This window comes from Gadus chalcogrammus, chromosome 5, assembly GCF_026213295.1.
Source record: "Gadus chalcogrammus isolate NIFS_2021 chromosome 5, NIFS_Gcha_1.0, whole genome shotgun sequence".
In the NCBI taxonomy this organism is placed as follows: Eukaryota; Metazoa; Chordata; class Actinopteri; order Gadiformes; family Gadidae; genus Gadus; species Gadus chalcogrammus.
The window spans coordinates 821,742-836,187 of record NC_079416.1 but is presented as its reverse complement, the minus strand read 5'-3'; the positions used below and the strand labels follow the sequence as shown (position 1 = coordinate 836,187).

Here is a 14,446-nt window from a genome sequence, read left to right as displayed (position 1 = left end):
TCAAACATTTGTTCATATGCACCATTTGAAAAAAATCTTTAATCCTTTCTTTTCTGTTCATACATTTAAGTCGAAGGGATGGAGATTCAAGCCTGCAGGAGGTCCTTGGACGTGTTGACCAGCTGAAGCAAGCCGCCGGGAGTCTCCAAGAGGTCACTAATTCAATCAACCAGCTGTCTCAGCTGGCCAAGTCTCAAAAGGAGGAGATAATGGCAAATGTCGGTTTGCAGCCCTTAAAGGAAGCCTTTGCATGTCTTGTGTGTAAAGGTACGTGTAAGATATGTAACAGTAGGTCATTCTACAGTACAAAACATAGCCGCCTGCCACCCTCAAGCACTGCGCTGACCAGCTGTCACGGGTGTTCATCGCCATCTTCAACATTCACTCTGCGATAAAACACACTTCTGATTGCTTAGTTAATTTCCTTCTATATTGCAACTAACAATTAAATGTTATTTTCTGATGTTTTGACTTGTTATTTTAGTTGTCTTTCACAGCATATTGGAGTTGACAATAATGACAGCTTAATTCAGATGGGGGTCATTCCTACAAAATTCACCCAATGTAAATGCCCTCAAATTAAAGATGAATGTCTGTGCTTTGAGCATGTATTCATTTACATTCAACTCCAAACCTGTAGAAGTCATCTAAAAAAGCAAGAACATGGTCAACGTCCAAAAAACTTGATTCTAACTAATAACATGTTTTACTAATTGAATCTGCCCCTCTACAGAAAGTACTGGATTTGCAGTGTTGCAATTTGAGCTACACATTTGTGAATCCATTTCAGATTGAACTCTACAATAGAACATCAAAATTAATTTACACTGCTTTATTAGCAAGTTATGCCTGTAATACCGCCAGTAAAATGAAATTAATCATACCTGGGATCCTGTGTGCATTCCATGCCTGTACGACATTTGTGATGCCAATCCTAGCCAGCTGGCATGTCAGGTTTGACACACAATACCTGGATGTGTTGTCCTCCATGTCCAGTTCCTCCTGGTCCACCAGCTGTACCAGAGCTGTCTTCAAAGGGTAGTTGACTCGAGCATTCACCTCCGACCACATTCTCTCTATCACATGGTTCTGTGCAGGTTATAAGGATAGTGTCAGTCTGCCTGCCCTCATTAGAAATACGCCTCAATGGCAAGAAACCAGGATTAATTTTTAACAACACATTTATTTTACCCTTGTAGAAGGTGTCTGAAGGTAGGGCTGCCTTTGAGTATTGTGTCGATGTTCTGCCAGTTTTTCCTGGATGAATAAAGCCAGATAGAATTCTTTCCCACAGTCAACTCTGACCTGGTCCCATATTCCATAGGAAAGAACAGCAGGCCTGAAGATAAATCACCGACAAACGTAAAATATACATAAACAGCATCAGTCTCTTAGCCATGGCCAGCTAAAGTGACAATTACATTTTTTTGTCAAAATTGGAATGATATCAATAATAGTAAAACTGGAAAATTAACTAAGAAACTGGAAGAGGGAAAAAGTTTTTTGTTTTTTCCAAATTAATTATTTCCATATTACAAATCTAGGTTTTAACCTTTTTTAATGTACTTGTTCAAGTCTGGGTCCTCCTAAGGAGACAACTTTGGGTTCCACCTTACAAAGTCTGTGAAGTTAATTTACCGGTACACTTCCTCATAAATCACGATGTTGTTCTTTATTGGCATGGTGGAGTGACCGACCACCTTCTTGCTGAAACCATCGATAGCCATAACATGAGTCACTCCAAACATAACAAGCTTCTCATTCTGATCTACATGCAGCTTGTGACCCATGTATTCTGCATTGTAGGGTATGGGGTTCAGATTCCGGGCACCCTAAAATATAAGAATTCCATTATAATAAAAACTCAATAATCTTTCATTCGTATGATTAGAATCTCAACACGTATGTTCTATTGAAATGTAGAAAACACAATGCTATTTGACCTTACCTGCTGTCTTGCAATGTGGTAGGGTTGATGAATACTTCTCAACACATTGCCCACTCTGCCTTCAGAAGCTTTAACCCCTTTTGCGGATAGATATCCAGTCATCATTTTTCGACCAAAAGACGATCCAGTCTGGGGGGGTGGGGGGGGGGGGTGTAGGTATGATGTTTAGCATACATAATATATATACATATTATAAAACAATTGGGTTCTATCGAGTTATTAAGCCGTTTCTGATTGGACGAGAGACGTTCCATGAGTTGGAATATCCCAGGACATCCCAACTCGGACTTTCACAGCTAATAATAAATCACTCTGCGATGAAACATTCTAAAGCGCGCTGATGATAACTGTTAGTTCTTGTAATTCCAAACCAAGACGTTGACTGGAACTATTTTTTGTTGCGGAGAAACAATGGTGAAATTAACATTTTTTAAATCAATAACTTCGTGTTGAAATGTTAATTGGTTGAATATAAAATTGTTTTATAAAAGCAATATAGTACTCGTGCGAGTGGGGTAGGTAAGGGATATTGTTACCTGCTGTTACCTACGGCCGAACACCACCCGTGGGAATATCCCTTACCTACCCCACTCGCAGCCTACTATATTGCTTAAATATATATATTTAATTATAAATAGTAAATCATCTTAGTTTAAATTTAAGATTAAGACGTGCATTTTTTAAAAATACAGAAATATTTCCTGTTGATTAACAACCAACGTGTTTATGAATTAAATCCAAAAATTGCATTAGCACCAGTCAGATGCCCGACTTTGCATATAACTGTGGTCAGCTTTTTATGTAAGAGTAGCATTCCTTTGTATGCTTAACAAAAGCGGTAATCGTGAAAGGCGGATGATAAAAAAAAACCTACCTCGAGAATACCTTCAGCGACTTCAACTTCAAGTTGACTATCAGGGCAGAAGTCCCTGACAAGCCCCTGCTCAGCACACCACCTCCGCACATTCCTCTCGGAAAACCCCCGTGTAGTTCCAAACTGGGTGCATAACGCAGTGGCGATATCCCCACAGGACATTCCATTATTTCGGTGTTCTGAAATAAAACCTGCATATTCGTGCAATGCCATTTTGAGGTGCGTCTCAAGGATGTCTGGCTCCAAATTAAATACACCGCCAACTACTGATAGCTTGGCTCCAAATTAAATACACCGCGCGCCAACTACTGATAGCTTCCGGGTCACAACACAAAAATATTCGCAAAATTGAGAAAGAAGATTTCCACGCAGTATTTTAATTCCCGATGTCCATGTTTAAGCACATCAAAGAAAATCAGATAACTGGTCGTTTTACCGTTTTCCGTTTTCTATTATCAAAACAAAATTCGGAAAATGGGTCATTTTCGGATTTTTGTTTTCCTATCTCTATATGGTAATCGGGAAACAGCTCGTTTCCCGATTTTGGTTTTCTCATTTCAAAACGAAAATCCATTGGCCGCAAAGTACACGGACCCTGAACGATGCCCACGCGTGTTCCCGTGGAGAACGGTTGCAAAGCATTCGGAGATGTCTAGACTTTAATAAACACTGTAGACCACCGGTCACACGATGACAGGAGAATCTGAAATCAGCGAGATGGAAGCATAACGAAAGGAAACCTGGAGATCCGAGTTATCGACACGCCACAGAAAGAATCCTTTTTTCTTTCTTAAACAACAGAATATCGTTGGAATAATTGTAAACAGTGCGTTTATGAATTGTAAATGACACTTTATTGTCTACAGGCGGACGGGTGTACTCTCAGGAGGAGTTTAGTTTTGTTTTTCACAGTGAGAGAGGGGTGCACCGGTCCTGGAGGTACTGCAATACCAGGTCGATGCGTGGAGTGGACGGGGCAAGCCCCTTTTCCATCTCCCAGTTCCAAAAATCAATTTAATATATGGTCCCCGGGTAGGGGACGTATCAGATATTAAACTGATAAGAACAGATACTACACTTGATCTTAGCCAAAAGGCCGAGAAGCGATGCCTGCACACGCTCAGACCAAGAGGCGACGTTCCCAGACACGTCGCTCCACGTGGCGGTTTAACAGACAACGAAAAAAAAACAAAAGAATGACCAAGCACCCTGTGTGCGTGTTTGTGTGTATGTGAAAGCTGAAGAAATAAACCGAGGTCGCTACATCTCTTTGCTGCTGCCTGCTGGCAGTCTCACTATAGGCCGTCTGCATGTTTCACAAATAGAGTTTGGAGCAGTTGAGGCTTCTATACGACTACAGGTGAAGCAGTGCTTCACCAAAAAAATGTTAAAAAATAAATAAACCAACAATACTATCGAATACTGCCAAAATGGTGGTGCCCACGATTTCCCCGCCCCAACAACGTCAACACCCGGAACTCTATTGCAGCCATTGCAGCCAATGAGCTCGAGTTGAAAAAGAAAATAGCTTACAGCACGTGGTTTCACTCAGGTAAATTGTATCCCCTTCACCGTTTGCTAGTTGACAATGAGACCTTTTTTAAGGTTTGTATTAAGCTGTTTCGATTTTGTAGAAAGAGAAAAGATTTCGACCGTGTCATAACACGGTCGTTGTGTATAAAGGGAAGACGTAGCGGTTACGTTTTTAGCTGCTGGGTTAGACTTCAGTCAACCTATCGCCGTTTTGTCTGCGAGCAACCATATTACTCGTGGGTGGTCTCCTTTTAATCGTGGTAATCTAAGCTTTCCAACGGTGTATGGCATGACTATATGTACCCAGGGGTCGTTGAAATAATAAGCTGATTAATGTGTGTTTTGTAACGATAGCTAGGCGCGGCTAACGACACTGTTTACAATGATGTAAGGGCATACGTCGCATACCTGCAAACTTGTTGCTTTTCGGCGACAATCAACGTTTTCTTGGACAATTTGATGTGGATATGTGTTGATTTGGGTAAATGTGACTGTTTAGACAACAGCTGATGCGAGAGTAAGTGTAACATAAAGCAATTTGGCGACCGTGTTAATCTCTTGTTGCATGGGATGCGCTGCATACCTGGAAACAGTAGCTGATTTCTAACAACATAGATAACAATCTGGCGAGCGTGTTGTCCACCTAGGCTAATACACCAACAGCACATTTCTGTATAATAAAGGGCTACATATTGTCAATCTAAATGATCTGCTTGTTGTACTCATTTATTCATGTTTTACTGTACCAGATGGAACATGGAGGAGCCTACACATCAGTGCACCGTGTGCGACAAGACATTCAGTGAAAAGTCCAACCTGGCGAGTCATCTGAAGATCCATGCCATCGCCAGGGAGACCTTTACCTGTGATGTCTGCGGGAAGAGCTTGGCCACTAAACCATCGCTGGTCAGCCATCAACAGCTACACCAGTACCCCAACATCATTTTGTACCGGCAAGGAGAGGCCAGGCTGTACTGTACAGAGGCAGCAAGGTCTGTGGCAGAGGCCCGCAGCAGCACTGTTGTTGACCCTAAATGGCTGGATCTCAAGACAGCAGAGGCGGCTGCCAAGAGGTCGGGGGCTGAGCTGTGGAAAGGTCAGCTGGTCCTCACGTTCGGGTAGTACGCCGGTCAGACCTTCAGGTGGCTTGTGGAGAATGATGTCGGCTGGCTGGTGTGGCTGCTGCTCCAGTACTGCCAGCAGGGAGAGCAGAACGAGCTGCTGAAGTGGCAGAAGGAGCGACTGCTCCTTCGGCCACAAGGTGACTCCTCACCTGAAAGTGCTGTCGGACGCACCGTTCCCGGAGGCTCCTGCGCTGCCAACATCCCTCCCTCCGCCAGACCGGCCTCAGGTCCAGTACCGGCTCATCCATCACGAGGCTGGAAAGAGACGTGGTGAGAAGCGGAGGTAAGTTGTCATAAGCACTTTGTTTCACCTGTTGGCTGTGGAAAGCAAATAGCACACACGTCATATCAATACTGATCACATGTGTATTTTATGTTTCCAGATTATTTGTTGCTGAGCCACAGCCTGTGACTCCCGCGAACCGACCCGTTCAGCCCACTGGGTTGTCGTCCTCCACCCGGCCGAAGCCTGCTGCGCTCACCCCCATTCTGCCGAGGCCTTCTGCGCCCACCCACCTCCAGCCGAGGCCACCCGCTGCGTTGACCTACGGCCCACCCCCTGTGTCGGCAGCACCCATACTGCAGGTCTTCCCCGCACAGCCACAGGCCCCCTCCGTCCTGTTTCGTGGGACATCCTGCAGCCAGTGCTTTGTCCCTCCTGCACCAACAGTGAAGGCATTCATGCCTAACAAGTCCTCAAGGCCATGTGGGGCTTGCCACATGCCAAACTGTGGTGGACAGTGGAAGAGGTACAACCCTTTCAAGGACAAAGTGGCTGGAAGCATGCAGAAAATGTTTTCCTACTGTCCATCCACTAGGAAGTCCACTACCCCTGGCTTCGACAATGTGGTGTATGACAACTTTGAACTCTTTAAGAGTGTCGTGGATGCAGAGTTGGAAAGGAGGACTGTGTGTGTGTGTGTGTGTGTGTGTGTGTGTGTGTGTGTGTGTGTGTGTGTGTGTGTGTGTGTGTGTGTGTGTGTGTGTGTGTGTGAATAACTTACCTCTGTGATGCCACTGTTGCCAGCCATATACAAATATCATCAGCATTTACAGTTTCATTGAACATCCTGACGATTACGGTTTTAATGGAATCGTCATTTAGTCTCTCCACTTCAAATGCTGAGAACTGGTCTTTTACCGTGTCGTAGCGTGTCCAAAATTCTTTGAGGGTTGTTGCGGCTGCGAAGCTAACATCGAATCCTTTGTTAAAGGGCAGAGTAAGAATACAATTCAAGTCGTTTCCGGTAAACTTCAGGATTCCTTGGATGTGCTTCCTTGAAAAATCAAGCCGGGACATCTGAATTAAAATTCCATTGATTGACTTAAATTTAAAACGTACACTGTGGTGCCTCCTCATGCCGGAGGGGTTAACCGACATGATGGAGACACCACACTCTTAAAAATTCAAGATGTTAAAAGCAATAAAACAGTGAGTAAACAAGGTAATACAGGCAACAATAAAATGCACTTTACCGTTTAAACAAACTGGACAATGGTCTTCTTGGTAAAGGGTATCAGCAACTGGTATTTGACCCCAACTTACCAAAAAGATGGTGCAATATCCTCCTAACCTGCTATATAATTGCCACTAAATAGGCAATATATAGACAGACAACGGAGGGGATCACTGTCTTAGCCAAAAGGCCGAGAAGCGGGTCAATCTTTTTAACCTTAATCAGTTCCAATCTAACACAATCAGTTTACATACCCTTTAGTGGTTGTTCATGTTCAGATAATCTGTGTTTTTGTCATGCATGTTGTTTGTCTTTGTCAGCTTCATGTGTTTGTGATGTTTGTATGTATTTGTCTGCTTCAGTTTTAACAAAAGTTTGCTAAAGAAAACACAAAAGGGAGGAACAGCTTGAGCCTTTATTTGTTGATTGGTCACCTGAGTCTTTGGATAATCATGTTCATTATTGCACTTTAGCCTGTACAAGCCAATTGTTGAGTTGTATCTTAAGTACAAGTGTGTGTTCTTCAATTGTTGAGATTTTTGCATTATTATTAATGTTATTTATATGTGCCTTTCCTTTTGATGTGTGCATGTCTGTCAGCTCCATGTTTAATGAAAATGTTTGCAAATGGTAGTACATGTTTGTCTCTCGTCTCATGCTCTCGTGTTCTCGCCTGTAGATCTGTACCTTGTTGTGGTGGGCGAGCTTTTAATTAAACAGATCTTGTTTACTTGTGTTTTATATGCATTGCCTTTTCAATGAAACCCATTCGGGGTGAAAAATAAAAGTTGTAAAAGAATTTGAGTCTCTGTGTGCTTGGCTTTCACAAGGGGTGGGGTAGTGGAAAGAAAAAACACACCAAAGAAATTAGAAGTCCTTGTGTCTTCTCTCCCGCAACCAGAGGTGTGAATACACCCCCACTTTGCTGGCTGCACTCCCTGTGTGGTCAAAATAATGAGTTCTGTGAATGGCTCTGTCATCCAGACAAAGGGAGTGCACTGAATACATTCTTATTATTTTTCTTAATTCAGCCCAAAAATGTAACAATTAAACACTTTTCCACTTGATAATATGAATCTCATCAGCTACATCAACTCAAAGTATGAAAATAATAAACAAAACATTCAGCAGACTAGCGGATTTTGATAATCTAGGCCTTGCACATAATATTTCTGGAAATAAGGATCCATAATGAATGAATGAATGAATGAATGAATGAATGAATGAATGAATGAATGAATGAATGAATGAATGCGTTATTCCAGACTCAGAGTTCCATATTTGAACGCAATGCATTACACTGCTTGCGCGTCATCGTTTGCGTGATCTTTTGAAGAAACGTAGCGATGCAAAACATGGTATGGACTGCAATATAGCACGATGAAGCCATTCATAGCTATTATTTCTTTAGAACAACATGATCAGGGGAGAGCGCGAACGCAGTCCCCCACTACCAGAAATTATGCAATCGAGATTCCCACATTTGGGGAATTCGCACGGGTCAGCAACAGCCTCAGTGCAATGGCTGAGCCTCGCTATGGGTGAACCACCTTCTTGATCATGGTATCTCCCTTGCCAGGTAAGTATGAGTTGAACACGTTCAGGTGGGCTGAACGATGCCCACGCGTGTTCCCGTGGAGAACGGTTGCAAAGCATTCGGCGATGTCTAGACTTTAATAAACACTGTAGACCACCGGTCACACGATGACAGGCGAATCTGAAATCAGCGAGATGGAAGCTTAACGAAAGGAAACCTGGAGATCCGAGTTATCGACACGCCACAGAAAGAATCCTTTTTTCTTTCTTAAACAACAGAATATCGTTGGAATAATTGTAAACAGTGCGTTTATGAATTGTAAATGACACTTTATTGTCTACAGGCGGACGGGTGTACTCTCAGGAGGAGTTTAGTTTTGTTTTTCACAGTGAGAGAGGGGTGCACCGGTCCTGGAGGTACTGCAATACCAGGTCGATGCGTGGAGTGGACGGGGCAAGCCCCTTTTCCATCTCCCAGTTCCAAAAATCAATTTAATATATGGTCCCCGGGTAGGGGACGTATCAGATATTAAACTGATAAGAACAGATACTACACTTGATCTTAGCCAAAAGGCCGAGAAGCGATGCCTACACACGCTCAGACCAAGAGGCGACGTTCCCAGACACGTCGCTCCACGTGGCGGTTTAACAGACAACGAAAAAAAAACAAAAGAATGACCAAGCACCCTGTGTGCGTGTTTGTGTGTATGTGAAAGCTGAAGAAATAAACCGAGGTCGCTACATCTCTTTGCTGCTGCCTGCTGGCAGTCTCACTAGGCCGTCTGCATGTTTCACAAATAGAGTTTGGAGCAGTGGAGGCTTCTATAAGACCACAGGTGAAGCAGTGCTTCACCAAAAAAATGTTAAAAAATAAATAAACCAACAATACTATCGAATACTGCCAAAATGGTGGTGCCCACGATTTCCCCGCCCCAACAACGTCAACACCCGGAACTCTATTGCAGCCATTGCAGCCAATGAGCTCGAGTTGAAAAAGAAAATAGCTTACAGCACGTGGTTTCACTCAGGTAAATTGTATCCCCTTCACCGTTTGCTAGTTGACAATTAGACCTTTTTGTTAAGGTTTGTATTAAGCTGTTTCGATTTTGTAGAAAGAGAAAAGATTTCCACCGTGTCATAACACGGTCGTTGTGTATAAAGGGAAGACGTAGCGGTTACGTTTTTAGCTGCTGGGTTGACTTCAGTCAACCTATCGCCGTTTTGTCTGCGAGCAACCATATTACTCGTGGGTGGTCTCCTTTTAATCGTGGTAATCTAAGCTTTCCAACGGTGTATGGCATGACTATATGTACCCAGGGGTCGTTGAAATAATAAGCTGATTAATGTGTGTTTTGTAACGATAGCTAGGCGCGGCTAACGACACTGTTTACAATGTGTAAGGGCATACGTCGCATACCTGCAAACTTGTTGCTTTTCGGCGACAATCAACGTTTTCTTGGACAATTTGATGTGGATATGTGTTGATTTGGGTAAATGTGACTGTTTAGACAACAGCTGATGCGAGAGTAAGTGTAACATAAAGCAATTTGGCGACCGTGTTAATCTCTTGTTGCATGGGATGCGCTGCATACCTGGAAACAGTAGCTGATTTCTAACAACATAGATAACAATCTGGCGAGCGTGTTGTCCACCTAGGCTAATACACCAACAGCACATTTCTGTATAATAAAGGGCTACATATTGTCAATCTAAATGATCTGCTTGTTGTACTCATTTATTCATGTTTTACTGTACCAGATGGAACATGGAGGAGCCTACACATCAGTGCACCGTGTGCGACAAGACATTCAGTGAAAAGTCCAACCTGGCGAGTCATCTGAAGATCCATGCCATCGCCAGGGAGACCTTTACCTGTGATGTCTGCGGGAAGAGCTTGGCCACTAAACCATCGCTGGTCAGCCATCAACAGCTACACCAGTACCCCAACATCATTTTGTACCGGCAAGGAGAGGCCAGGCTGTACTGTACAGAGGCAGCAAGGTCTGTGGCAGAGGCCCGCAGCAGCACTGTTGTTGACCCTAAATGGCTGGATCTCAAGACAGCAGAGGCGGCTGCCAAGAGGTCGGGGGCTGAGCTGTGGAAAGGTCAGCTGGTCCTCACGTTCGGGTAGTACGCCGGTCAGACCTTCAGGTGGCTTGTGGAGAATGATGTCGGCTGGCTGGTGTGGCTGCTGCTCCAGTACTGCCAGCAGGGAGAGCAGAACGAGCTGCTGAAGTGGCAGAAGGAGCGACTGCTCCTTCGGCCACAAGGTGACTCCTCACCTGAAAGTGCTGTCGGACGCACCGTTCCCGGAGGCTCCTGCGCTGCCAACATCCCTCCCTCCGCCAGACCGGCCTCAGGTCCAGTACCGGCTCATCCATCACGAGGCTGGAAAGAGACGTGGTGAGAAGCGGAGGTAAGTTGTCATAAGCACTTTGTTTCACCTGTTGGCTGTGGAAAGCAAATAGCACACACGTCATATCAATACTGATCACATGTGTATTTTATGTTTCCAGATTATTTGTTGCTGAGCCACAGCCTGTGACTCCCGCGAACCGACCCGTTCAGCCCACTGGGTTGTCGTCCTCCACCCGGCCGAAGCCTGCTGCGCTCACCCCCATTCTGCCGAGGCCTTCTGCGCCCACCCACCTCCAGCCGAGGCCACCCGCTGCGTTGACCTACGGCCCACCCCCTGTGTCGGCAGCACCCATACTGCAGGTCTTCCCCGCACAGCCACAGGCCCCCTCCGTCCTGTTTCGTGGGACATCCTGCAGCCAGTGCTTTGTCCCTCCTGCACCAACAGTGAAGGCATTCATGCCTAACAAGTCCTCAAGGCCATGTGGGGCTTGCCACATGCCAAACTGTGGTGGACAGTGGAAGAGGTACAACCCTTTCAAGGACAAAGTGGCTGGAAGCATGCAGAAAATGTTTTCCTACTGTCCATCCACTAGGAAGTCCACTACCCCTGGCTTCGACAATGTGGTGTATGACAACTTTGAACTCTTTAAGAGTGTCGTGGATGCAGAGTTGGAAAGGAGGACTGTGTGTGTGTGTGTGTGTGTGTGTGTGTGTGTGTGTGTGTGTGTGTGTGTGTGTGTGTGTGTGTGTGTTAGGGCTGGGCGATATATCGATATTTAAAATATATCGATATTTTTTCAAACGCGATATGAAACGAGACCATATCGTTAATATCGATATAATTTAATTTGCGTTGAAATTACAGCACATTTGTTCCAAATAACACCAGTTTCGAACCGCGCCTGCCGCCTGCTATTTCGTAACTCTGCTTATGTCTCTCCCGCTCTGCCTCCGGCTCACACACACAGCCTCTGCCTGCCCCCCCCCGGCCCCCTCCACTGACTCACGTCACTTTTTGAAACATGAGCCGTGTTCAAAATCGTTCACTATTTATTGGGTATTTTAAGTGCACTATATTGTGCATGAAATTAACCACTGAGAATTCGAACACCACTACAAAATGGCGAGCACCCTATATAGTGCACTATATCCGTGATAGGGAACGATTTCGAACACAGCTATGGAGTCCGCCTGTGCATGAAGCTTGCAGCTCCGAGGAGCTTGTTTGCAAGCAAAAGACCAACAGCTCCATAGTATGAAAATGGTTTGGATATAAGTTGTCTGACGAATTACAAAATCACGTAATTTGTGGAGAGTGCTTAAAAACTGTCGCAACCAAAGGGTTGCAATTCTGTCCATTATATTTCGGAGGCGCACAAAGCTTTTGGCCGTGATGTTATATATTATAATGTTCTCTAATACGAGGCGGAGGCAGTGTCTAGTCCACGGTTTATTCAACCATCAAACTGTATTCAATTCCGAACGGTAGAAATAGTAATATCAAATCTGCGCACGGAGCGCGCCGCACCCCCCCGCCTTCGACAAATATCGATATATATCTTATATCGATATTCTGCTTGAAGATATCGAGATATGACTTTTGGTCCATATCGCCCAGCCCTAGTGTGTGTGTGTGTGTGTGTGTGTGTGTGTGTGAATAACTTACCTCTGTGATGCCACTGTTCCTGTGCCATCTGTAAGAGAGAGAAAGAGGCTTGTTTGTGTGTGTTTGTCTCTGTCTTTGTGTGGGTTATTAAAGTGCTTCAGCAAGCACTATCTATTTATTTATATCGTTAAAAAAAATGCAAAAAAACTTTGTAGTATCCATTCTGGTCTATTTTCAATATCAAGGCCAATCTTTTTAACCTTAATCAGTTCCAATCTAACACAATCAGTTTACATACCCTTTAGTGGTTGTTCATGTTCAGATAATCTGTGTTTTTGTCATGCATGTTGTTTGTCTTTGTCAGCTTCATGTGTTTGTGATGTTTGTATGTATTTGTCTGCTTCAGTTTTAACAAAAGTTTGCTAAAGAAAACACAAAAAAACACAAAAGGGAGGAACAGCTTGAGCCTTTATTTGTTGATTGGTCACCTGAGTCTTTGGATAATCATGTTCATTATTGCACTTTAGCCTGTACAAGCCAATTGTTGAGTTGTATCTTGAGTACAAGTGTGTGTTCTTCAATTGTTGAGATTTTTGCATTATTATTAATGTTATTTATATGTGCCTTTCCTTTTGATGTGTGCATGTCTGTCAGCTCCATGTTTAACTAAATGTTTGCAAATGGTAGTACATGTTTGTCTCTCGTCTCATGCTCTCGTGTTCTCGCCTGTAGATCTGTACCTTGTTGTGGTGGGCGAGCTTTTAATTAAACAGATCTTGTTTACTTGTGTTTTATATGCATTGCCTTTTCAATGAAACCCATTCGGGGTGAAAAATAAAAGTTGTAAAAGAATTTGAGTCTCTCTGTGCTTGGCTTTCACAAGGGGTGGGGTAGTGGAAAGAAAAAACACACCAAAGAAATTAGAAGTCCTTGTGTCTTCTCTCCCGCAACCAGAGGTGTGAATACACCCCCACTTTGCTGGCTGCACTCCCTGTGTGGTCAAAATAATGAATTCTGTGAATGGCTCTGTCATCCAGACAAAGTGAGTGCACTGAATACATTCTTATTATTCTTCTTAATTCAGCCCAAAAATGTAACAATTAAACACTTTTCCACTTGATAATATGAATCTCATCAGCTACATCAACTCAAAGTATGAAAATAATAAACAAAACATTCAGCAGACTAGCGGATTTTGATAATCTAGGCCTTGCACATAATATTTCTGGAAATAAGGATCCATAATGAATGAAAGAAATGAATGAATGAATGAATGAATGAATTAATTAATTAATGAATGAATGCGTTATTCCAGACTCAGAGTTCCATATTTGAACGCAATGCATTACACTGCTTGGGCGTCATCGTTTGCGTGATCTTTTGAAGAAACGTAGCGATGCAAAACATGGTATGGACTGCAATATAGCACTATGAAGCCATTCATAGCTATTATTTCTTTAGAACAACATGATCAGGGGAGAGCGCGAACGCAGTCCCCCACTACCAGAAATTATGCAATCGAGATTCCCACATTTGGGGAATTCGCACGGGTCAGCAACAGCCTCAGTGCAATGGCTGAGCCTCGCTATGGGTGAACCACCTTCTTGATCATGGTATCTCCCTTGCCAGGTAAGTATGAGTTGAACACTGTTACGTATTTTAAGAATCTAAGCTACCCACACATAAACCCAATGAAGACCAAACATATTAGCCGTAAATACCATACATAGCCACAAGGGGAGCCTTACTGAAGGCTGCAATAGATACTTTATCCACAGAGGGCAGCACCACAGACCAAGCGAGGAAAACCGAGGATTACGTCCCACCGGTTTTCTCCAAGTCTTCCGGCCCTCCGAGTCCATAAGAAAGCCTCCACATCGTGAAGACAGGTAGAACTCTCCAGGCAGCGCTAGGACATTCGTGGGCTAAAGTCTTAGACCAGCTAGGAGAACACTCTCGCACGTGCTAAGGCACATCTTCAATCTCTCTTAACTTCAGAGCATCAGTTTA

The 14,446-nt window shown here is 43.9% G+C and overlaps 1 protein-coding gene and 4 non-coding genes across 5 annotated transcripts; all 5 read right to left on the bottom strand.

Moving 5' to 3' along the window:
* Positions 1-545: 545 nt before the first annotated feature.
* Positions 546-3,411, bottom strand: LOC130382690 (uncharacterized). Its single transcript, XM_056590567.1, has 5 exons — positions 2,823-3,411; positions 1,949-2,077; positions 1,639-1,832; positions 1,192-1,339; positions 546-1,089 (listed from the first exon to the last, which is right to left on the bottom strand). The coding sequence occupies exons 1-5, from the start codon at positions 3,033-3,035 to the stop codon at positions 844-846; spliced, it is 930 nt and encodes a 309-aa protein (XP_056446542.1). The 5' UTR covers positions 3,036-3,411; the 3' UTR covers positions 546-843.
* A 328-nt stretch (positions 3,412-3,739) lies between these two features.
* Positions 3,740-3,930, bottom strand: LOC130383320 (U2 spliceosomal RNA). The gene has a single exon (XR_008895759.1). It is a non-coding gene; the product is annotated as a U2 spliceosomal RNA (small nuclear RNA).
* Positions 3,931-8,358: 4,428 nt separating this feature from the next.
* On the bottom strand, positions 8,359-8,523 carry LOC130383303 (U1 spliceosomal RNA). Its single transcript, XR_008895745.1, has one exon. It is a non-coding gene; the product is annotated as a U1 spliceosomal RNA (small nuclear RNA).
* Positions 8,524-8,867: 344 nt separating this feature from the next.
* On the bottom strand, positions 8,868-9,058 carry LOC130383319 (U2 spliceosomal RNA). Its single transcript, XR_008895758.1, has one exon. It is a non-coding gene; the product is annotated as a U2 spliceosomal RNA (small nuclear RNA).
* Positions 9,059-13,908: 4,850 nt separating this feature from the next.
* Positions 13,909-14,073, bottom strand: LOC130383302 (U1 spliceosomal RNA). Its single transcript, XR_008895744.1, has one exon. It is a non-coding gene; the product is annotated as a U1 spliceosomal RNA (small nuclear RNA).
* Between the last annotated feature and the right edge of the window lie 373 nt (positions 14,074-14,446).

What these genes read in the sequence shown, in the direction of transcription:
- LOC130382690 (XM_056590567.1), bottom strand. Translation starts at nt 3,035, where the DNA reads ATGGCATTGCACGAATATGCAGGTTTTATTTCAGAACACCGAAATAAT. An exon ending in ATTTATGAGGAAGTGTACCG is followed by an intron (nt 1,340 to 1,638) that starts GTAAATTAACTT and finishes ATTTATCTTCAG; the next exon opens with GCCTGCTGTTCTTTCCTATG. An exon ending in TTCAGACACCTTCTACAAGG is followed by an intron (nt 1,090 to 1,191) that starts GTAAAATAAATG and finishes TAACCTGCACAG; the next exon opens with AACCATGTGATAGAGAGAAT.